We start from the raw sequence: 22,974 nt of genomic DNA, 5'->3' as shown, positions 1-22,974 counted from the left end.
AAATCAATACAAGAAGACATCTTCTTGCCTGGGAATTGCTTGTTTTGGTGGGTAACTGCAGTTTTACAGTTATAGAGCTACACAAAGACGCGAACTCAACAGGCAAGTCAACGCCCCTTAAGACTGTCTTTCATCAAGAGACACTTCACTCCTAAGTCCTAAATAGGCCATAATTAAAACTCCAAAGTAGAATTACAAAGGAACTTAAAAAAAAATGTGTTACTTGATGTTTTTCTTTTCTTTACAACCATTTTCTACTACAGACTTGATTTATGCATTACCATCAAAATGACACCTGTAACTGGAAGCTGCAGTATAGATTTCACCTAACTCCATGGCAGAGGTGGAGAAAGAGGGAGGTTTGTAGAGGTATCTCTCTTCTCAATCAAAAGAAGAATGTAATAAGGAAGGGAAACAGAACAAAACAGAAGCCCCACTAATGACATACAGCCCTAAGACACAGGAAAGCAGACAGGCCTACGTGAGCTTTGCAAGAGGCCTGATGGCTGGCGAAGGTATTTTAACATGCTAGTTGTCATAGCAAGTCAGTGGGATTTGAGAGCACATTTCTGTTTTGACATCTGGCCCATAACAAAATTACTATTGATCTGTTGTGAGCTTCCAGCAAAAGAGTATATAACCTAGTCTCAGAACAAAGCATCGTCCACTAAATAACAGACAATAATCATCCCGAATTTGTGCCTTTCATTCAAAATCGCATCTCGGCTAGTGGTGTGCTCCGAGCATTTTGGGATAAGCTTCCCATTCCTGAAGAGGGGTGTCCAGACCTTTTTTTTTTTTTTTAAATGAATCTTCCCATTATCGGATTGATTTTGCCTTCTGTCTTCCAGAAGCCTTGTGGCAGCAGCGGGATAATGCTGACATCCACCTCCTGCACACACCCTGGTTTTGCTGCTGATTCTGGAAACTGACAGGGCAAGCATTATTTTCCAACAGATGTTCTACAGGCAGTAGAAAGAAGCAACGAAACAAATCAGTCAGAGCTGTTCACGGAGGTTTGGGAGGGGTGAAAAGAAAATGAAGAAAAGAAGAAGGAACAACCATAGATAGGCCTTGTTTCTCATTTATTTTCATTGCTCTAGAAAAATTTATAGGTAAGTGCCACTCACAAATGACACAGCTTTCATTAAAATGATCAGTTTGAATTTTTAGTAGGCTGTATTTTTCAATGATACTAATAAAGTATTAAAGAACGTTTACATAATGTCATTTACTCCAAGGGAGTTAGCTCATTTTGTAGCCTGGTTCCGCTAAACATTGACCATGTTCCCCACCCTCAGGTAGGTAAGTCTCCGGTGTTTCAGGCCTTGGCCATTTACATCCCCAAATATATCTCTCCTTTCCTTTTTGCAGAACGAAGCTGTATTAACCAAGTAGCTATCTGATGGTTTCTTTTGCCTGCATCAGTCAAAAGAAGACAAACAATATAGATCAAGTGCATCTGTGCTCTAGACCGCATTGATTTGTTGCATGTGTGGTTAAATCCTGTCAAGTAGTCTTAAAGGTGAAGCATTACCGGCAGAGAACCCACTCTGGGAGGGAAGGGGGTGCCATGAGTCATCAGTGGGTCTTCTACCTGCCACTCACAACATTATACAACTTTGCCCAAACCACAAGGACATTTCATATATGTAATCTATGAGCTTCCACATCTATTTCTAGACAAGGGCTTTTAGTGAATGATTATATATAAGTAACAACTAAATAGCAAGAGGAGATGGGCTCATATGATGATGGAGTTGTGAAGTACAATGCTGTACAAAGAGCCTAGACCAGTCTTCACCAGGGTCATGGCTACAGAGGGGAGGGTCGACCAGGTAGCTCACTTGTAGGAACTGTTTGATCAATGCAGACATCTCTGCCTTCCCATTCCACTGTGGTCCTTGTTGGCCTGTGAAACTCTGATGTGCATAGATTAATATACTGAAGCATTGCCTATTTCTATTCCTGGCCTCAACGGATACAGTCTGTTGACAGACTGCAGCTTAAAAGGACCAATTATTTAACTAATGTTTTGCAGCGATGTCCACATGCTGACCTCAGCAATATTAAAACCATACAATTATTATGCAGAGTCAGGAGTGGCAGCCCATTTCAGATTTCTCTATAGGAAACCGTCAGATCATCTCAAGTGACAAAGCACAACCAAGTGGTAATTTGAGAGAAGGAATCCATACCACTCCAGTAGCATGGAAGGCCTTTCAATAATCTCTGACTGAGAGCATGAACAATCACTCCTTCTTTCTGCTTCATTTCCTCCATCAAAACACAGGTGTGAGGCTCAGAATGTCTAAAGTAAATCAGACTTTTAATAAATCCTGGTATGCCTTTACTATGTGCTAAAAATTATTTAAACCCGCCTCTATATTAACAGTGTATTAACTGTATATTAAGTGTATCATCAATTCAGTTCTACAAGTGGCAAGGACCACGAAGCACAGCAAACACTTACCCGAGGTTTGCTGAGGCAGACCTGATTCCAAACATTCTATCCCTCTGTACTCATAGATCACTGCAATGTCCCAGAAATGCATGTATTTGAATGCCCAATTGTACCTTTAATATTTTTATTCATATTTGGGTATGGCAAAAAAAAGGCATAATCTTATTTCTTTGGCATTCTGACTTTAGTTTTTAGAAACATAATCACAGTACCAAGCTGCTAAACAACATACCTTTCACCCCCATATGCTTCCTGTACATGAGACTCTGTAATGGTTTCATTGCCTGGGCTCTCAATAGACTCTAAGCCCTCAGGAGGGGTTCTATCCATCATCTTAATCATATTCCCAATAGCCAACACTGTGCTTGGCACATGACAGGTGCTCAATAAACACTTGCTGAAACCTTGAATGTGAAAAACAAATCAAGGGTGGGGACATGGCTCAGTGCGTAAGAGTGCTTACAATGCAATCCATGAGGACCTGAGTCTGGCTCACCAGCACTCACACAAAACAGCTAATAGTGGCTGGGGAAGAGTGGGGACCACAGGATCACTGGGGCTTGTTGACTGACAGCTTAGTCTAAAAATTAAAAGCTGGTAAGCTCTAAATTCAGTGAGAGATCCTGTCTCAAGGGAGTATGGTGAAGAGAGCAAGAAGGGGGTCTTCCTCTGGCCTCTGGCACAAATGTTCCTAGAGAGATGCACCTACACTCATGTACACACACACACACACACACACACACACAAACACACACACACACACACACAAAGATACAAAAAGAGACCTTCACCAGTAAACTCTGAAAATAAATAAATACAATAGAGTGCTTTGCTACTTGAGAGAAATGAACTGCTCTTATAATTATACAAGTATCTGGGTCTGGAGGACACACCAGTGAATCCGTAGAGGAGGCATTAGCTTCAATGCGACCCAAAGGCCATCATCAGAATAATGATGCAAATAATCTTGCTTTCCTGTGTTCTCCTTTACAGCTGTTTAACAAACTGGATCCTTAGGATGCTTTGGGTTTCACTCTTCAAGTACAGTAACCTAAGTCAAGTTCAGTTCAAGAGTTTGGTAAGCACTGCTCTTAGCAATATGGATATGGTGTCTCTTTAACCTCTCACAGGGTGGGGACAGAAACAGTAAAAAAAAGTGGCTGCCACCAGTGAAGTGAAGTCCAGAGCTCTCAGAGTAACCTGTAGGCTCAGAAATCATGTGCATGCATGTGGCTGAGGGGTTCTCAATCACAGGGAAAAGGTAAGGTGTGTGCTGTAACTTACTGGAAGAATTGAATACTGTCCACGAGAATGATGACTTGAGTCTCAATAGCCTTGCAGGGTTGACCATTCAATACAAAATGGAGAAAATGTACAGAAATAATGAATATGTGTGATAGTATGGACAAAATGACCGACCCCTAAAGGCCCAAGTGTTAAGGTTTGCCCCCCAGTGTGGTATAGTGATTTCCTCCAAACCGAATCACCTCTTCCTGGAAGAAGGTGGGGGGAGTTCAAAACACTAAAGAAGTAAAAGATATTTATGAAGTTTTTAAAAAGTAGGAATCCCAAAGATTATAAAAACTGAGGAAAGGAGACTCAGGACTGTCAAAAAGCAAAGCCTGCAAGTTTCCCAGCCAGCTCCAGGGACACAGCTTTTACTAATGCTGGGGTAGGCTTTCTAGCAACACAGCCGTCTTTGAATGACCCATGCTCCTGGAAGTAACCCCAGGAAACTCACTGTTCACTAAGCTAGACTTGGGTGGGATCATTTCTTGGGTCTGTAGTCAGTGCCCTATCTGGGGCAAATAGACAAAAGTCACACGCCACCTGCAGTGGGACTCATGGAAAGTAGTGAAACCTCAGAGAGGTGCTTAGGTCATTGGAGATGTGCCCTCAAAGAGGACCGTGGAATCCTGGTCTCTTCTGTGTTTTGTTTCTGCTTCCCAGTTCATTTATAAGTGGTTTGCTCTGCCATCTTCTCCAGGCAAGACAGGCAGACAAAGGCCCAAAGCAGTAGAGATGCCCACTACTGGACTGAAACCTCCACAAGCATGAGAGGAAGCAATCCCTTTCTCTTTGTAGATTAAATGCCTCAGGTACTTCATTATAGTAATAGAAAGCTGACTAGTATAGTACTGTAAAACAGACACAAGGTTAAAAAACTATAATGCTGTTACGTTTCTTCCAAGATACTTAATAGTGTTAATTTGAACTCCTACACAGAACTGCAAAACATGGGAAGAAAGATTACAATTAATCTATCACTTGGGAATAGTAAGTAAGTTTCTATCATGACAAAGATCAGGTGCAAAAGTTTTGAGTGGGAAAAATCTACTTATTATGCTATTAAATTTGTGTACACAATCAAAATTTATAGAAGTGAACAAGGTGCTGACTTTCACTCACACCAATCACCTGGGCGCCTCAGGCGAATGTTTCCAGAGAGAAATATGGACTCTGAAATCAATGACAAGTTGTTCTATGGCACTTTCAGCACCTCTCTCATTATTTCCCAATCCCCCAAACCCTAAATCAGACAACCCTGACAGCCCTGAGAGTTTCAATTATCTTGAGCTCAATGAGCAATGTATAATTGGGCAACCTAAAAGTTACACCTATAGGGAAAACACACTGGTAGCTGGAAGGTAATCGGAACATTAGGCATGTATCTGGTCATGTATGGCTATTAAGGACTGTCTGAGGCACCCCAAACTCCACAATGCCTTAAGATCAGATGTCGCCCATACAGCCAGGATACACAAAGAAAACACGGTACACAAGAAATATGTGCAAACAGACTGGGCTAAGTGAGAAATAGACTTAGCCAGAGACAAAAGACAGAGGAGACTGGGTACCCACCTGAATGGGGAGGTCTGAAGCCCACTGGAGGAACATGTGTACAGGGAACTGACTTGGGAACTCAGTGATTCGGGAAGTGGGATAACAAGGAAGGTGGAAGGCTCAGAATATACAAAGATACAGAGAAGAGTTTTGACAAATAAAGGTACTTAAAATATGATATAGTCAGGAATGTCACTCACGGATGGAGACCAGCAAGGATTAGATTCTGTGGAGTGGACATTACAGAGAGTAGCAAATACAAGGATGACAGGGGGAAATAAAAAACCCTGACTCATTACAGCTACTAAGGGGTCAGAGGTATTCTATACCGAGTCTAAGGTCTACACTAATTTCTAAGGTCCCTTCCTCCTCTGCAATTCTGATTGACCGACCCCAATCCCAACACACCAACCAGCCCCTCCCCTCAAAGGGGATAGGAAACATTCTCATTTATAAGCCAAGAGAGGGGAGAACCACCATCATCTCTCCATCAGTGCAGGTACATTAGCCAAATCCGAGCATTCTTCCTCCCATCAGAAGACCTAATGTAGCCTTAAGAAGAGATACCTACCTCGGGAAATGAGTTATGACAGATCACTAACAACGCTGGTTTCATTGAGTTTACTCCATCCATAACTAGTAGAGAAAGGAACTAGGGAAAACATTTGCAAACTGCTAAGGTCATTCTGTGTGCAACCTGCCCCCGCCCCACCACCAGGCCAGATAGTCTTATTCCCCATATTAACCATTAATAGTCTTATTAATATTCCCCATATAGAACTTGCCTAGAAGTAACTCTCCACAGTATAGTGACTCTTACAAAGGCCATTTGCTGCTCCTGAAGCAGGAGTCTACAGGCATTAATAAGGATAAGTGCAGCTGTTTAGTCCATCACCCCTGAGGACTGGATACATGATTTAACATCTTTTACTTAACAAGGTTCCTAGCCAACAGAATCCTCTCATCAGCATGTTTAGACGCTTACTTGCATATTCTAATGGTGATAGTACCAGATGACAGTCTTATAAGTAGATACAACAGGGTATCATTCCTCCTCTGAACAGATGCCAAGGCACACATCTGAGGACAACAGTGCCTTATTGGTCACAATACACTCCAGTACCTCTTTAATGAAAACTGAGTTTAACCATTTGGTGATAAGTCAAGAAGATGCAAGTATTCTTTGGCTCTGAGCCAAAACCTCCCAAGAATAACTAATTGGGTGAAAAGGAAAAAGATGTGAACACCAAGAAACAAGTAGCTGTAAAGAGCTAATGGGCCCCATCCATTAGCCAGCATCTACAAAAGCCACACAAGCCCATCTTATCATCATCCCCACCGTCACTTTATATATTAATTGTGCATCAAAAATAAATGAGTGATATTTTCAGTGATAAAAGTACAATCTGCCTACAAAGCTCCAAAGCGGTGTAGTAAGGGAAAACTTAGAAGGCAGAAGTCAATGATTCTAGTAGCAACAATGATGCTCTCTCAGAAATTCTTAATATTAATAATAATCTTTGATTTAATTTCTCTGGCCTTTAATTTCTCAATGCAGACTATCTGACACATGTAAATTTTCTAGACAATATAAAGATGACTAGACATGCACATAGTTAAAAGAATTTTATAGTGTCCTCAGAAGACCCTGGATTTCAATACTGTTATTAACTATTACTAACTTATTTCCCTTTGGAAATAGAAATTATTAGGTGAGTCATTTAGACATTTCATATTTCACATGCCAAGTACTTTGCTAAGTTCGTGGGTGCAAGAGTAAATCAAGGAGATTGAAACTTGCAATAAAGGGCTCGGGGTGTAACTCAGGTGTATGGCACTTGGCTAGCACACCCAAGGCTCGAGGTTCAACTCCCATCACCAGAAGTAAAGAAAGGGGGAAGGGAAAGGTGACAGTTACAATATTAACTTACTGAGGACAATTAGATGGATCAGAAATGAAAATGTATTGTTCACTCTAGGGGACAATGTACACAATACTATGGTAGCATTCTTTTTTAGAAGTGCCCACCTTTCTCAATATCACATTAAGGCAGGAGAGGCAGCAGACTGGATTTTACATCTGTGATGCAGTTTAAGAAACTGGATTCTGAAATCCCTGTGAACACTTAATATACTCAATATTAGGACCTTCAGCATATCTTCGGTAGGAATTAGAGAGACCCCATTCCATGCAATTGGAATAAGCAAAGAATATTTAAAAAGTGAAACTGAGTAAAACCAGTAAAAAAGTCAAGAACAATGGTAAACCCAAGCCAACACTGGGTGACAAGGAAAAACAGACATGAAATTCATGTGGAAAAAAAATGCATTTCAGAAGCAATCAGCAAAGAGTTAATAAAGCCCTCGCAAACTTAAGAGAAATATCTCTATAAAAATGTACATGTAATAAGGCTACAGATCATTGGTTAGCTGCCAGAAAAATGATGGAATATAGTATAGTTTACTTATTTCTTTTTAATGGCTCCAACATTCCACCTGAAAAATTGGTCCCGGAGCTGTATAATTGGGGATAAAAATTAAATGACAGTTTCCATTTGTCACAATGAAAGCTGATCACTTGTGTTTTTTCATTTATCCGCACTGACTAAAGTGGTTCCTAAAGTCTACTAGGCCAATCTTTTCCCTAACAGTGAAAATAATGGTGTTACTAAAATAAAAGGAGAAATGAAATAAGCTGTTGGCATCTGAACACACACTTCATTCCAGTTCCACAGTTTGTGGATCTGTCTGTTCCCATGCATTAGAGGTGGATGCCAGATGACAACCTCTGGGATTTCATTAAGTGCAATCTGAAAATTCATCATTGGTACCACTGTCTTGCTTACAAATATCTTGAAATCAAGTCAGTAGGACTTCATATTATTAGTAGAAAATCAATGCTCACTTGCTCACGTTCAAAAGTCTGCCAGGGGAAAGTCAATAAGGAAAGTAAGGACACATAAGGGAGAAACTAACCTTACCTCACATGTGAGGAAGAAGGGAACACATGATGCTAAAATTCACTGTTGCTGTTATATTTGAAGGGACAGGGTGTGAGAAGGGGTTAAGAGGGGCTAAGAACAAGGCAGGGAAGGGTATTGAGGATGACTACAAGAGCTCTCGTATGTCAAAACCGGTTCTAATCTAACAATACAAATGTGCTGTGCTTGGTTCCTGCTCACTTCTGAAGCTCTATGTAAAGGCAAAACTGTCCTCCTCACCCCCACCCCCAAATGTATGTGAAAGTTTAAAAAGAGACAGGTCAAGCTATCTTGAAGTATATGCCTTCCCTCTAATTTTAGAGGTGGACTAATATGGATTTGACTGACTTTTCATCAGTGACCTCTGATAAAGTATTTTAAAACTAGAGTTGAACCAAGAAATACCAGAGCCCAGTGAAGGGCAGTGGCCTTGGAGATAGACTGCTGCTCCCCGACTCACGGGCTCTGACCTTGAGCCAGCTGCCCTAACCCGCTAGTGTTTTAGTTTCCCATCTAGAAAATGGAGATGAAAAAGAAGACTGTGAATGTTAGAGAAATGGTCGGCGTACATTGCCTGGAATAATGCCTAGCACATACCACATCCTTCATAATATTACTACTACTATTATACCATGTATTCATGACTTCAAAAACAGCAAAGAACCGTGTACTCAGAAAATTACTAACAAGAAATCTAATAAAGCTATAACAATGTACTGCTTCAAGACAGAAGAATATGTGCAATCAAGGCATAGATAAACTCCGGGGTGATTACTCATGTGCAAAGTACTTACTTTATGAAGAGACTAGATTTGGGAAGATTCCTGTAGTGGATGTGAGCATCTCTGTTTAAACTGCCAACATTACTGTGTGTGTTGGGTACTGAGCAATGCCAGCAATTCAAGCACGACAGAAAGAAGAGGGACTCTACCTTCAAAAACGTAGAGCTTGATGGGCAGTGGTACTCAAGGCCATTTACAGAGTGGGTGCTGCATTGATGGGCAGTGGTACTCAAGGCCATTTACAGAGTGGGTGCTGCATTGATGGGCAGTGGTACTCAAGGCCATTTACAGAGTGGGTGCTGCATTGATGGGCAGTGGTACTCAGGCCATTTACAGAGTGGGTGCTGCATACCAGCTATGCCCATGTCAGTTCCCTTACTACTCATCAGAATACAAGAGGGCACAAACTGTGGCTCCCAGTCCATCAATAAAAGACTGGGACACAGGAAACACAATCACTCATCTAAGGCCCTGTAACTTCTAAGTTGCAACACTGAGCTTCAAACCTTCTTGGGTTTGACTCCAAAGTCACATTCTCACTAGCAGATCACACTGCCCTCCATTTATTTGTGATTCATCAACTACTTGCCAGGGACAGGATCAGACAAGTGAGAGAGCTCGTGTGCAGAACTGCTGCCAAAGATGTTGAACTGGGAATAGCCACTGAGTGTTTTCAAGATGAGGGGAGCTTTAGAAAGGCCATCCCCTTTATAGATTAAAGAACAGATGAAGGAACTAAGTCCCTGAGAGGTTAAGTAACTCACCCAAAGTCAAATGATAAAGTAGTTCTAAAAAGCATAGTGTCAATCAGCATGAAAATAATACATACTACATAAATATGGAGAGTAAGTCCATTACTCAAAAAGAAGTAAATATATGTAGCTAACAGGATTTGATGGTCAGTTTTATTGTCAAGGTGACATAGCCTAGAGTCCCCTGTGACAGGGGAACCTCAAGTAAGAATTATTTCAATCAGTTTAGCCTTTGGCCATGTCTGTGGGAGACTGTCTTGACTGATGATTGATGTGGGAGGGCCTAGCCCACTAAGGGCAGCACTATCCCTAGGCAGACAGCCCCAGGTTGTAGGGAAAAAAAGAAAAAGAGCTGAGCATGAGCCAGGGAGCAATTGAGAGAGTGCACGAATATGTGAGCTGTGATATCCTTCATGGTTTCTGCTTCAGTTCCTGCCCTGGCTTTCCCCAGTGATGGGGAAACCTGGGACCATAAGATGAAATAAAGTCTGGATTATAAGATGAAATAAACTCTTTCCTCCCCTAATGTGGTTTTGATCATGGTGTTTACTTTATCACAGTAATAGAAAAGCAAATTAGAACACAGGACCAAAAAGGCAAGGCTCAGTGTCAACCAGAGGACACCTGGGAGTGGGGTGTATACTAAAGGGGCAGTCTGAAGGACAGAAGGTAAAATTTTACACAACCCAAGATCATCACGTCCTGTCCCTATAATCTAATGAATCCAGTTTGAGGCCCCGAGAGCTGCCAGGAGGACAAACATTTATAAAGCCCAAACCTCAACTGATGAGTACAGCCAAGATTTGGGGAAAAGGAGACAGTAGGGACCCCACTAAAATGAATACTACACATCCTGAATGTCTCAGACTCTGATACCCTGTGGTAAAAACACAACGCTTACTATCTTCAGAGCTCCACTCAGCTGTAAGACCAGGCAGAAGGGAACTAAACAACAAATGTCTGGCCATTTTCTAGAGTTTGCTGGTATCTCCAGTTCAAAGAGTTCTAGAGAAAAGTCAGGGCCTCAAACAATGGCAAATTTGAGTTTGAGGTGTGACTCTTCCATTTGTTAGTTAGATGGCCCTGTCATGGCTAATCTTCACTGCTGAACGACAGAATTTAGAATCATCGAGAACAAACTTCTAAAAATATCTGTGAGGTTTAACTGAGTAGGGCCCTGACCTGATGAGCAGCACTATCCCAAGGGCTGGAGTTCCTGACTGAAGAGAAAGTAGAGATGAAACTGAGCAAGACAATTCTGCCTCCTGACTGTGGTGCAATGTGACTGGTTGCTCTTGCCACCATGCCTCCCTCACCATGACAAGATTGACTGTACCCACAAGCCATGAGGGAAAAGAGACCTTTCCTTATGCAGCTCTGTGTCGAGCATTTCATCACAGCAACAAGAAAAAGCAACTAATGTAGGCATTAAACAAGATCACTTAGCTAGCTGAACTTAAGTTTCTTTTTTTTTTTGGCCTGTAAAAAGGGGGAAATATTCCCTTTTCACTATTTCTGGTCTCTTTGAGGTCCAAAAATAAGTAGCATTCGCCTCTGTGCCAGCTGTCACTTTACTGCCTCCCAGCTTCAAGTCACCTTTATTTGGCCTATTCTGTGACAATGGATCTGGGCCCTTTTAAAAGTCGGTTCCTTTATCCTCTAGCACCAGGTTGAGGCTTTTCGATAGAGGGCGCCAGAGGGGCACTGCAGAGTATGACTCTCTAGCATCCAGCTACTGCAGTGAACAGGGACTCCCCACTGCCTGGGTCACCAGGGCAACTTTCCTGTCACTCGCTTCAGAAATGTTGTATCAAGTATCTCCAACAGCCCTAACTTCAGGGAAGTTCCCCTAATGCCCTAGAAGGCCGAACTGCAGCAGATTTCAGACAGTACAGCAGCTTCTGCCACTGTGAGCACAGCTGCAGCCTCGCCCACATGGCCGGGACTGCTGCAGTCTGGCCAGGGAACCTGCTTCTCGATGTGCTCTGTTTCAGCACCTGGCCAGTGGTGGCCTCTTCTATTTGCTATTATTTGGAATTCTATTCTCTTCTTACACTGGCCAATCTCATTAGTCCAAACCCTTGTTGCAGTTAACAAGTCCTTATATTTTCCATGTTCTGTGCCCTTGTTTTGTGTTACAGTGTGATTTCTCCCTTTTGAAGAGGCATGGATTAATAATTCCTACATTATCATCTGAAATATGGTTAATGCTCAATAAATAGCACATCATTAGAATAACTAGGTTCTGGTCTTCCTTATTCTTAAAGGCAACCCCTTACTCATCCTTACATTGACCACAATATGGACCCATTCCTACACAAAATACCTGTATAAATGGAGAATGAATAAGAAAAAGACATCCTAACAGCTGCTGACAAAATCTGATTAAGAAAAGGGGGGATGCCTCATAATTAATTGTTCACTGATTCAGTATGCAGCTTAAAAAACTGCACATTCCTCAGTTGATCTAAAGAGAATGTCAAAGCACTAAAATGCTTGCATTTTCTTTCCAAGAATATTTCCAAAGTATCTTGAAAATTGATAACATATATAAAGAATTAGATTTAGGCAAGCACTTTCATTTTGCAATTCTAAGATAAAATCACAGTAAACATAGACAAGAATGGCTGGTGCAAGCACGGGAAATGTAAGGAAGAACATCGCTCTAGAGAATGAAAGGACAAGAATGGGATTCGTAGCAATGATACGAAGTCAACATGCACCTCCTCCTCCTGTAAATGTGCCAACGTAATTCTTGGGGAAAGAATACAAAAAACATGATTCCCAGTGTCCTGTATCACTGGCCCAGACTGTGGAATCAAACCACTGCAAACATACAGTGCAGCTCAAATGTATGAAGCTTCCACCTTCAACTTCCTTATTGCAATTCCTAAGTTATTATGCCCCCGAAAAAAAAAAGTCATTCCCATAGACAGGATCCTGTGTCACCTAGATTTTTTTAGTGTGTCTTAAAATCTTCCCTAATTATCAATTTTACAAGGAGCAGAAAACAAGAGAGGGAAAGGGGAATCTCATTAACTTTCCTGCAGACACCTTGTTCAATTTAAGACCTTACTTCCACTTTAAAACACCCCAGAAAAGATATTGCAAGCCACCAGCAGGACCCTAACATAAAGCAAGGCTCCTCATTAAAAGCTGGAATGGAACCTGCCAGGTACGCCTGCAGGGATGTGCGACACTAGCAGTTCATACCACATGCCTTTTTCCACACAGATGAAATCACTGACAAAATGGACAGACTACCCAGAACTGTGAGCGATACATTTGCCAATGAAAATAATGATTGTGCTTGCTACAGCACACATGCTTTAGGCTCAGCTTGTCAGCACTGTCAGCTAAGGGGCTCGATGGTCTTACCAGCTAACCCTTTGCCTGCCAAAACCAATAAGCCACCTTCATTTCCTAAGCCCCCTGGGGGCTTTAAATTACTCTCCATTTTGCACTTAAGGTCAGTCGGGTAAAACTGTTTTTCTCCATGAAAGAGTCATAATCAGAAGCAGCCCCTTCCTACCACCAACCTTTATAAAACTCAGATGAAGAAAATTCAAAAATATGCAAACTGCTCATAATTCTCCAGTTGGTCCCGCACATTTGCATTCTGAAAAGGTGTGCCCACTGCTTAGGATGGCAAGGTGCATTTCCTTACAATGCCACCTCGCGATACTCTCCATGTTCTATAAGAAAACATGTATTCTATTAAGCCAGTGTGTGACAACAACATTTTAAAGCAGCTTACCTTTACAGTGTTGCCCATTCTGGTGAGCTTAACAGCCTCATTATGTTAGAGCAAACTGCAATCACGCACAGATGCACAACCACATACTCCTTAAAGTATACGTTTTGTTGAATTTTATTTTCAATTGTGTATCAGGGAAAGCAGGTTCATGACAAATCTCTTCATAGCAAGTGAAACTCCTCCAGAAAAAAATAAGCCTTGTCATTTACATTTTTGTTCACTCATTGAATTCATTTACTTATGGAGTAAATCCCAACTGTTACCAACTATGGAGAGAAGGAAAGAAAACACCTTTCACTTCACCCTGCATCTTTGTACACAACATAAGGATGGAGCGGAACTCACTGGATTTGTCCAAGCAAGTTCAAGCACTAACCTGAGGTCTTTCGCCCTAGGGAAGAGCCTGACAGATGACAGTTTCAAAAAATAACTTTCAGCCTCCAATGGATGGTACTGACAGGAGCGCCATTCTTATAAAATACTGGTCCCCAAAGGCCCATTTTTCCGTCAGTTTCCTTCTGCTGGCACTCCAGCTTGGGTTTCTAGGCACAGTGCCTCTAACTTATCTTTCTACCTCCAGGCCTCCCACAATTCTTAACTTCATTCACAGTCTTTCTCGCTGGTTCTAAACCGAACATTTACCCTTATAATATGGTGGGGGGACTCCTGCTAAATGAGTCTTCGGTTCTGATGTGATCTTTCCAGTTACAGAATGTTTCATTGAATTTTCCACTATGCAACTTCAAATGCAGAAAGCGGCCAATTCATTTTGTTAACTGTTGTGAAGTACAGACAGCCAGCTCCATAACTATGCACTTTGATTTGGTACATGAGGAAACGTAGTTTTCATTACATCCCTTATCCTCCTAATGACATTTCCAAACAGGATTTTAAGAACTGTGAAGCAGAAATAAAATTATGCTCAAGCTCCAAACTGATCTCATGGAATGGAAAATGGCTATCACGGCCAGTGAGTATGAATGGGATCCAAAGCTAGCAGAGTTCAAGTTCAGAAACAGTCCTCAGACAATGATCATCTTTCCGATGCCCCTTTCATTCCCAATCACAACAGACTCTATGAAAGAACACAGACTAGTGTGGGATCCTGACCCCAGCCCCAGAGCCTTTATCCTGCACCCAGGCTTCATCACACCTTTGATGTAACTCCTTCCTTTTCAGTAATCAATCAGGGCTAACATTTTGGTTATCTGAGTTTACACAAAAAACCTACAGGAGCCATGAAATTGCTTCTGTGACGCACACTCTGTGCTGACTTTTAAATCGCTTTCGGAATAATCTAGAAATGAAACTACTGCAATAGCCAGTTTTGTCTTCTCCACTCATACACTGGAGCAATTCTCCCAGACGGAGAAGGGAGGGAGATGTCTGACTTCCATAGCATGCAGACAATTACAGACCACTGTCATCTTGGTTGTATTAATTACCTGCCTTCCCTAAGTTATCAAGACCTGAAAGAAGCCACACACACAGCCACTTATTTCAAACGACACCCTTCCACCGAGGCAAAAGATGTAATTCATTTCAGAGTTTTTCTCCTTTCACAAGTGTATAAAACTCTAGCACAACCCCAGTGTTTTCCCACTTGTGGCCTTTGGGAGATGACAATATCACAGCCAACAGTCTCTGTTACCCTGAACTTGCTGAGGGCTTGCAATGCAGGAGGTACAATGCAGGACCAGGGCCTGGAGCAGGATGAGATTATCAAAGGAGCAGAAGCATCTGTAGTTCTAATAATAGATAATAGTCTTTTTATTCAAATATCCAGGCTGGCCACTTACAGGCAGACTACTTACTAGCTTCATGAAGACAGGGGCACTCCTGACATGGAAATGCAGGCAACACCACCCTTGTTCATCTCAGCATAAGAAGAGGTTCCTAGCAGGGCTGGCCTTCTTTCCTAGTTAAAGGGAGTCAGAGGAGTCAACGTGTGTAAGACTGTCACATAAATCTGCAGACTTTTATTACAGTCTGGAAACCAGGAAGAGACAGTCCCCTAAGCTAAAGAGGTGGCTCAGCAGTTAAGAGCACAAGACCTAGGTTCAAGTCCTGGCACCCACATGGTGACTCACAACCCCTTACAACCAGTACCAAAGGATCAAATGCCCTTCTGACCTCCAAAGGTTCCTGCAGGCATATGGTACACATACATACACTCAGGCACACACATACACAATCAATCAATCAATCAATCAATCAATCAAATTTTTAGGGAGAACCAGCTCTTTCCAGGAAGTCCTGGAAAAAGTCCACAAGAGGCATCCACAAACTAAAATGCTCTCAAACCTAGAAGAAAAGCTGAGGGGCCTGGGCTGAGGATGTAGCTGGTAGCCAGGAAATCAATCCAACACTGCTGGTGTGGTGGGGATGCCTAGAATCCCACCACTTGGGAGGTGAAGGCAGGAGGATCAGAAGTTCAAGGTCAACCTCAGATAACTAGGTCAAGACCAGCCTGAGTTACAAAAGAAGTCCCTGTCCCCTAACTGGTTTATTGGTTAGTCAATTAGAATTAAAAATAAAAACTAGAAACAAAACAAAAAAACTTATAAAAAACTGTTTTACAGCTATGACTAATGTTAAAAAAAAAAGATAGGAAAAGCAATTCAAATAACCCACACTAACTTTCTTAACTATGTTAGTTTCTTATTTAAAGTTAAAAAGGTTTGGAGGGGGTGGAAATCACCCAAAAAAAAACTGAATGGCACAGAAAATAAAGAGGGGGGTGGGGAATCACTGGTTTTGATGCTTTCTTGACCAGGAAACTTAGGATTTCCCCTGATCATAAGAACTAGATTTCTGTTCCAATCCCACAGGCCAGAACCTATAAATTCCATCCGAATTACAGCTCACCAACTATGATTCTCCTGGAAACTAGAGGTGAAAGTCAAGTGCTTTATCTACTCAGACAAGCGGCTGTTCCTGGATCAGGAGTATTTTAATGAAATGAGACTTAAGTGAATTGTTGACATAGGCATTAAATGTTGTCATTTAATATCAACAGTCTGTTTGATTTGTACACAGTTATGAAATGTCATTCGGGCCAGAGAGTTATATTGAGGTTTACCACATCATAGGCAAGGATTTCCAGGGGGAAGTGAACTGATCTGTCTCAAAATAAAATATGTTTACATTAACACTTGGGGGAAAAAGGCAGCCCTGCAAACATAGATGGAGAGATAAAAATAAAAAGAGCACAAAACTCAACTTGGGAAGGGTAGAATAAAACATACCATAATTTACTAAACATTTTTCTTCATCTTTAAAAAAAAAAATAGGTACAAAGTTTACATTGGTGAACAATGCCATTCTAGAAAATATCTATCACATTTCAGTCTCCAAAACAACATTTTTTTTTTTTAATTTTGAGATAAAGACTCACAATGTAACCCTTGGCTGGCCTGGAACTCATTATGTAGATCAGGCTTGTCTTCCAACTCACGGATCACAGAGATCCTCCTGCCTCTCCCTCACAAATACTGGGACTAAAGGTGTGTGCCACCATACTAGGGTCCAAAACAAGTTTTAAGGCACACAATGGGAGTGACTGATGTGAGGTACAAGAAATGACTGAGTGAGCATCCTCATTTTCTTTCAAGGTCATAAAAACAACTACAGGCATCTATCACTTTGCCTGATAAAATATTAGTTAGGCTAGTTTTGCAGAAGTAGACAGTTAAACTATGGCTTGTCTGGTTAGTCTAGCTGTTACAAACACATAAAAGAGAAGAACTCAGATGGTATGTGCCCAGAACAGTGTTTTTCTACAAGTGGCCAGTTTTTCTCAATCCAAATCAACAAGGCAGATTCTCGTAAAATAAAGTACTTACCTACACAAGAGCCTAAGGCAATAAAATCTGAAGTTAAACGCTAAATAATGGATTGAGCTAAATAAACTCTGGAACATTCCTAAACGAACTGACAGATAAAACCTCCTAGTCACAGGGAGTACCCCACATAATTTTTACTGTTTTATACCTTAACACTAGGATCTGAAAATAGGTACAGAAGAAAAATGTGATCCTTTCACTGGGTATTTCTTCTAGGGTGTTCTTAGGAAGTAGGGGGCCCCTTCCTAGAGAGCCCAAGTGCTCCTCCCCTGGTTCTAATGGAGTAAAGCTGATTTCGAAGAACCCCTGAAGGAAGAAGACAAAAGTGCTAGGCCCAGCCTGTGTTTACAACAGATCTTAATTCTTTAGCCTTCACTTGAGGAAGCTGTAAGGTCTTTGGCACCAGGCTAAAAATAGCGGAAGTGGAGCAGGTGACAGAGATGAATGGTTCCCAGAGACACTATACAAAGCAGAGGAATTTAAGAAAAAACTTGAGGAGTCGGCAGAAGATCCCCTCCTGCCAGGGAAATCAAGGTGGAAGCAGAAGCCTCCTCTCGGGGCAGAATCACAATTTGCCAGGCAGACATTTCTCTGGCAGTGTTTCCAGTTCAACCTTGCACTATTTAAATATACTCACACCTTAACAAACTAGTTTCTCCACAGGGTCAAGGAACAGTTTCACTACAGCCTTACAAAATGGAAAGATCATACAGCTTACCTCCTAAATCCCTCGAAATCTCCATAGAAAATGACAGGTTCCCAAAGGAGATGAGACCTAACATTAATTATTCATTTATTTACATGGGGGGGGGGGGGGTGCATGTGGATGCGCAGCACGTTTTTGGAAGCCAAAGCACAACTTTCAGCACTCAGTTTCTTTCCACCCCATGACCTTGACCCACTGACCCATCTCTTCACCAGCCCACGATCCCTGCTCCCTCCAGAAGTCAAAGGCAGCATCCTCACAAGTGCCTCTGCAGCTATACACAAGAGCCAAAGGCCACTCCTTGAAACTTCATTCCCAAACATGCACCTAGGAGCTAGTTCTTAAATTGGGCATCTGTCTGTCTTTAAGTGACAGTCTTGTCCCTACCTTCTCCAGCTTCTGGTACCAGAGAAAGAAAGCATTTCTATGTCTCTCCTAGCTTTCCTTCCAGGTTATAGCATAAGAAGCGCCCTTTCTTCCAAGCTAGAGAGGAAGTGCCAGGCGGTCCTTGCCTTCTATGGAAAGACCTTCTCTAGTGAGGCTGGGGAAAGCCCCAAGGGAGCAGGTCAGTGTTGTTGGATTCTCTTCCTCAAATTCGTTTTATTAAAATGGCAAGTCCTTCTTGGACCTCAGCTACCAGCCTGGGGTTTCTTCCCATTTTTTTGCAACCAATTGCAAAACTGAGTGAGTGCAATTGAGTGAGAACTCAAAAGGTCTCATTCAGAAGGCTCCAAACATGACCGGTAACTCTGAAAAGTTTAACAGGTATTGCTTTACAATTCTTCATACGCTTTGGAAAAAATAAGAAAAAGAAAAAATAAAAGCAGTGTTGAGGAGCAGGAGTATCTCTGAGAATAGAAAGACTTCAAAGACAAAAACTCAAACAGAAGAAACAGATAAATCCAGTCCCTGGTAGAAAATCCCCATATGCAGCTTTAAATAATAATGTACTTAGCATCCAAGTGTGAAAGGAGCCCTGGCATGTTCACTGATGCTCTCAACTGTGGAAGTGCACCCAAGAGTCGAGTGCTTTGGGAAAATCTCTGAATAGTCCAGAAAAGCCACACATAGGAGGCCAGAGGGCCCGAGTCACATCTGCACAGCTAGGGGAACTTTAAAAGCTCTTTCCTGCAGAAAACAAAGAGGATAGATGGATCCTCCAAGCACTCTTCCTAAGGAGCACAAGGAACCTGTGGGTCTGTAGAGCGCCCAACAGGGAGAAGCATTTCCAGATCGCCAGGACATTAGCATTTCTCTCCTCTCACAGCAACTTTGTATTCAGAAATCAAGTTGAAAGCACAGACATGCCCCGCATACTTATTTGGAAACGTCAGTAACTGGCAGGATCTAACAACTCCAGGGTTCAAGTGAGTACTTTCTGAGAAGTGGGGCCGGGCTCCCGCCCTTCATGTTGAATACCTTGGAACTGGCACAATGGCACAGGTCCTAAAGCACAAGAGAACGGAAGGTGGTAGTTCCTTGTTCAAGCAGTGGCTTTAAAACGGGGTGTGGGGGAAGGCTGGGGAGATTAAGTTGGTAAAGTGCTTGATGTGTGAGCATGAGGACCTGAGTTCCATATAAAAAGTCAAACATGGTGTCACCATCTGTAAACCCAGTGCTGGGGACACACAGATTTGAGGATGCTGAGGACTCACTGGTCAGCCAGTGTTGCCTGAAAGGCATGTTCCTGGTTCAATAAGAGACCCTGTATCAAAACTAAGGTGGTTGAGGAGGGTACCCAGTGTTGACCTCTGACCTCCAAATATGCATACCACGGAAAGAAAGCACATGTGCACATACAGGTGGAGAACACACACACATGCATGACATAACCATCAGTTTGAAGGCTCAGGAGGAAAGTGCTGCTTGCCACCATGCATGGTTCCCTGAGTTAGATTCTCAGAACCCTGATGGACTGCAGCAAGCTTTCCTCTAAACACGCGCACAGATACAAACACACACACACACACACACACACACACACACACACACACACACACAAAAGCACACTCAATCAATCAATAAAATATTTTAGATGACAATAAAATGGTATAATCTTTGATAGTCTTGCCAAGAAACTAATGTCCTTAAGTACAGCTGTAAAAGAGAAAACCTTCCCCAAAATATGTTTTTGTCATTAAAGGAGGAAGGTCTGGGTAGGTGGGACTCTTAATTGCATTCTCAGAGAATCAGAGTGCACATAAGGGAATGTGATTTCTCCATTCTAAAAGACATGAAAGGCAGTGAAGCCAGAATAAAGGAAAGTGAGCAGACCAGACAAGGAGGTAAAGAAGTGACATTTGGAGTCTCCATATCCAGGGAAAAAAATAACTACACTTTAACTTTTTTTTTTTAATTACAGCCACAAGTGACATATATAGAGAAGCTAATGTATAACCTCAATTTCATTTTATATAATTTTATCTCATCAGATGAGTTTAAGTAAAAATGTTTAAGTAAAAAGAACATTATGAAGTCTCATTAAATTACCATTAAAGGCTTAGCACTTGTGTATGTAGATAAGGCCAACGACTCTGAATGTTACAGGAGAAGAGCACTGGACAGGAAATGCAAAACCTGGACTTCAATCCCAGCTCTTGCACCAGCCATGTGACTGTGTAATCATTCAAATCCCTTGTGAAATAGAGGTGGTAATCCCTGCTGGTCACATGGGGGTTTGCAAAGATCAAAGGAAATAATAGACGCCATGTACACCACAAACCTCACAAACATCCCTCCACTTAGTAGCTGCACTTACATTAACATTTGGGTTAGGAAAACTGGAACAGTAATGTCTTTCCAAATAGACAAGGTACTTCCAATGGCTTCACAGACACCTTTCTGCTTACACTGTTTCCACTGCCTGAAATGCCTTGTCTTTACCAGACCATCAGCTCTTGCCCCCGCTGAAGTCCTGTTAGCACGGTGCCTGGCCAGACTGCGAAGTCCCCACAGTACCTTGGGAACACTAGATAGAGTGAAGGGATTCTGTTTGCATTTCCCTAATAAGGTGGGCTACCCCAGAGAAACCTGATACTCAGAGAAGTCAAGTCACTTACAAACATGACAGCCATGTAGGAGGTAAGGTCAGAATCAAAGCCCAGGCCCTCCAGACTCACTATGTACTCCTTCTACTCTGCTACTCACCATTTCACAGTAGGTACTAAAGGAATGGACAAAAGCTTAAATATTCACCATCATATACCTAAGGAGACATTATTCAATATAAGCATTTAGAAATAAACTAAAAATCTAAACTTAACTTATAAAATTCATGGGTTTAGGGACTACAGGTGTATGTAACTTAGGGGTAGAGCCCTTTTCTAGTATGTAAGACCCTGGATTTGGAACCCAGCACTCCCCCAAAAAAGGAGACATAAAATCCATGTGTTTAGCCTGATTAAGAACTCAGGCCTAGTTGTACACACCTTTAATTCCAGCTCTTGGGAGGCAGAGGCAGGCGATCTCTGAGTTTGAGAGCACCTTAGTATACAGAGCAACTTCCAGGACAGCCAGGGCTACACGAACAAATCCTGTCTTGAAGAAAGAAAGAGAAAAAAGTACTTCAAATTAAATAGCCCCAGATTTCTAGATATACCAAAACACAAGTGAGAAACAAACTCACTCTTATTTGACCAGTACAAAAACACACTAAACATCTGAGTGAGGGGCAGGAAGAAAATTGAGAGCCTTTTGTTCTCCTAGAAAAATTCCTAAATCATTCAGTTCCCGTTTACTTAAATAATTAAGCAATTGCAACTTTATTTAAAGAGCACTTGCATGAATATAAATGTCTAGGCTGCCAGGAAAAGTGGAACAGACTCCCCCCAGACCTCCTCCCCGGGAGGAGAAGCAGCCTAAGGAGTTTCAGCCCAGTAGGTAATTGTTTTGTAAAATTAAAAGCCACAGAAAATTGGAGTTTCGAATGGAAAATGGCATCTCAACCGGAACACTAATAAAAACAGCTAATGAATAAGCGCATTCTGGCAAGAATATATAAAAATTGCAAAGCCTGATGTGGACAGTACAGAATACAGAAGGAATCCATGTGAGTAAACAGCAAATGAAGGAGTATCCTTATTTGTGAAGAATCCATTGCAGCAAGAAATTGAACTAGAGGCCTTCTGCATCCAAGAGCAGGCCTACCTGTGGCACCCACAGAATGTGTTTACAGCTGTGTTCTCAAACCTCAACTGTGGAGGTCACAGCCTATGTTCTGGGGACAATCTCCAGAGAGAGCTCTAATTTTCAGTAGTACAAATGCATACATGTAGTAAGGAATGATGTAGGTAAAATGATGAAGGCTTTCAGACAATGAGCCTTGCCTTCCTACTACACTCTACAGCAGACAGCAAAAGCAGGTGAAAGGCCACTGGGATCACATCCCAGAGCTCTGTCAGCTGTGTGATCAGCAAACAAGAAAATGGTGTGATTGATCCCCAGTCTGGGGATCAGCGCACACACTGGGAGAGTTGAGAGAACAATGACTAGAAGATGCTTACTTAGTACAGGGCTTGGAAGACAGCAGGCATTCATGAATGTTAGCTGTGAGGATTGCTAGCCCTCCATTAGAGCCTGTGCATTGGATTTGGAAAGCTACAAGTCTCTGATGTTAACTAGAAAGTCCTATGCGAATGAGTTCCCTTACTTTCCACAGGGTTCAGCACTGCTCTCATTTCTAGGAGTCCAGGAAGCAGAAGCTTCTGCAGGAATACCACTTCTGAGGTTCAAATTCAAACATGCCCCCCAATAACCTCTCAGCACACATCAGGTCCTCTGGGATCAGATAAAAGACCGGCTTATATACTGGACTCAAATGATATTTTCATTTACATCTTTCTAA

General features: G+C 41.9%; 1 protein-coding gene across 8 annotated transcripts in view; it reads right to left on the bottom strand.

Annotated features, from left to right (window-relative positions):
- The window catches only part of Cadm1 (cell adhesion molecule 1), a 337,201-nt gene that overhangs the window by 269,289 nt on the left and 44,938 nt on the right, over positions 1–22,974 (bottom strand). Inside the window, exon 1 of one of the 8 annotated variants that reach the window (XM_052759282.1) lies at positions 15,395–15,418. The exons of the other annotated variants lie outside the window; for them this stretch is intronic. Within the exon in view, the coding sequence (XP_052615242.1) occupies positions 15,395–15,403 (9 nt within the window). The 5' untranslated portion in view covers positions 15,404–15,418. Of the gene's footprint in view, positions 1–15,394; positions 15,419–22,974 lie in introns of those variants that run through there. 8 annotated transcript variants of the gene reach the window in all.

This window comes from Peromyscus californicus, unplaced genomic scaffold, assembly GCF_007827085.1.
Source record: "Peromyscus californicus insignis strain IS unplaced genomic scaffold, ASM782708v3 Scaffold_11__1_contigs__length_118956290, whole genome shotgun sequence".
In the NCBI taxonomy this organism is placed as follows: Eukaryota; Metazoa; Chordata; class Mammalia; order Rodentia; family Cricetidae; genus Peromyscus; species Peromyscus californicus.
This window is presented reverse-complemented; position numbering and strand designations above follow the sequence as displayed.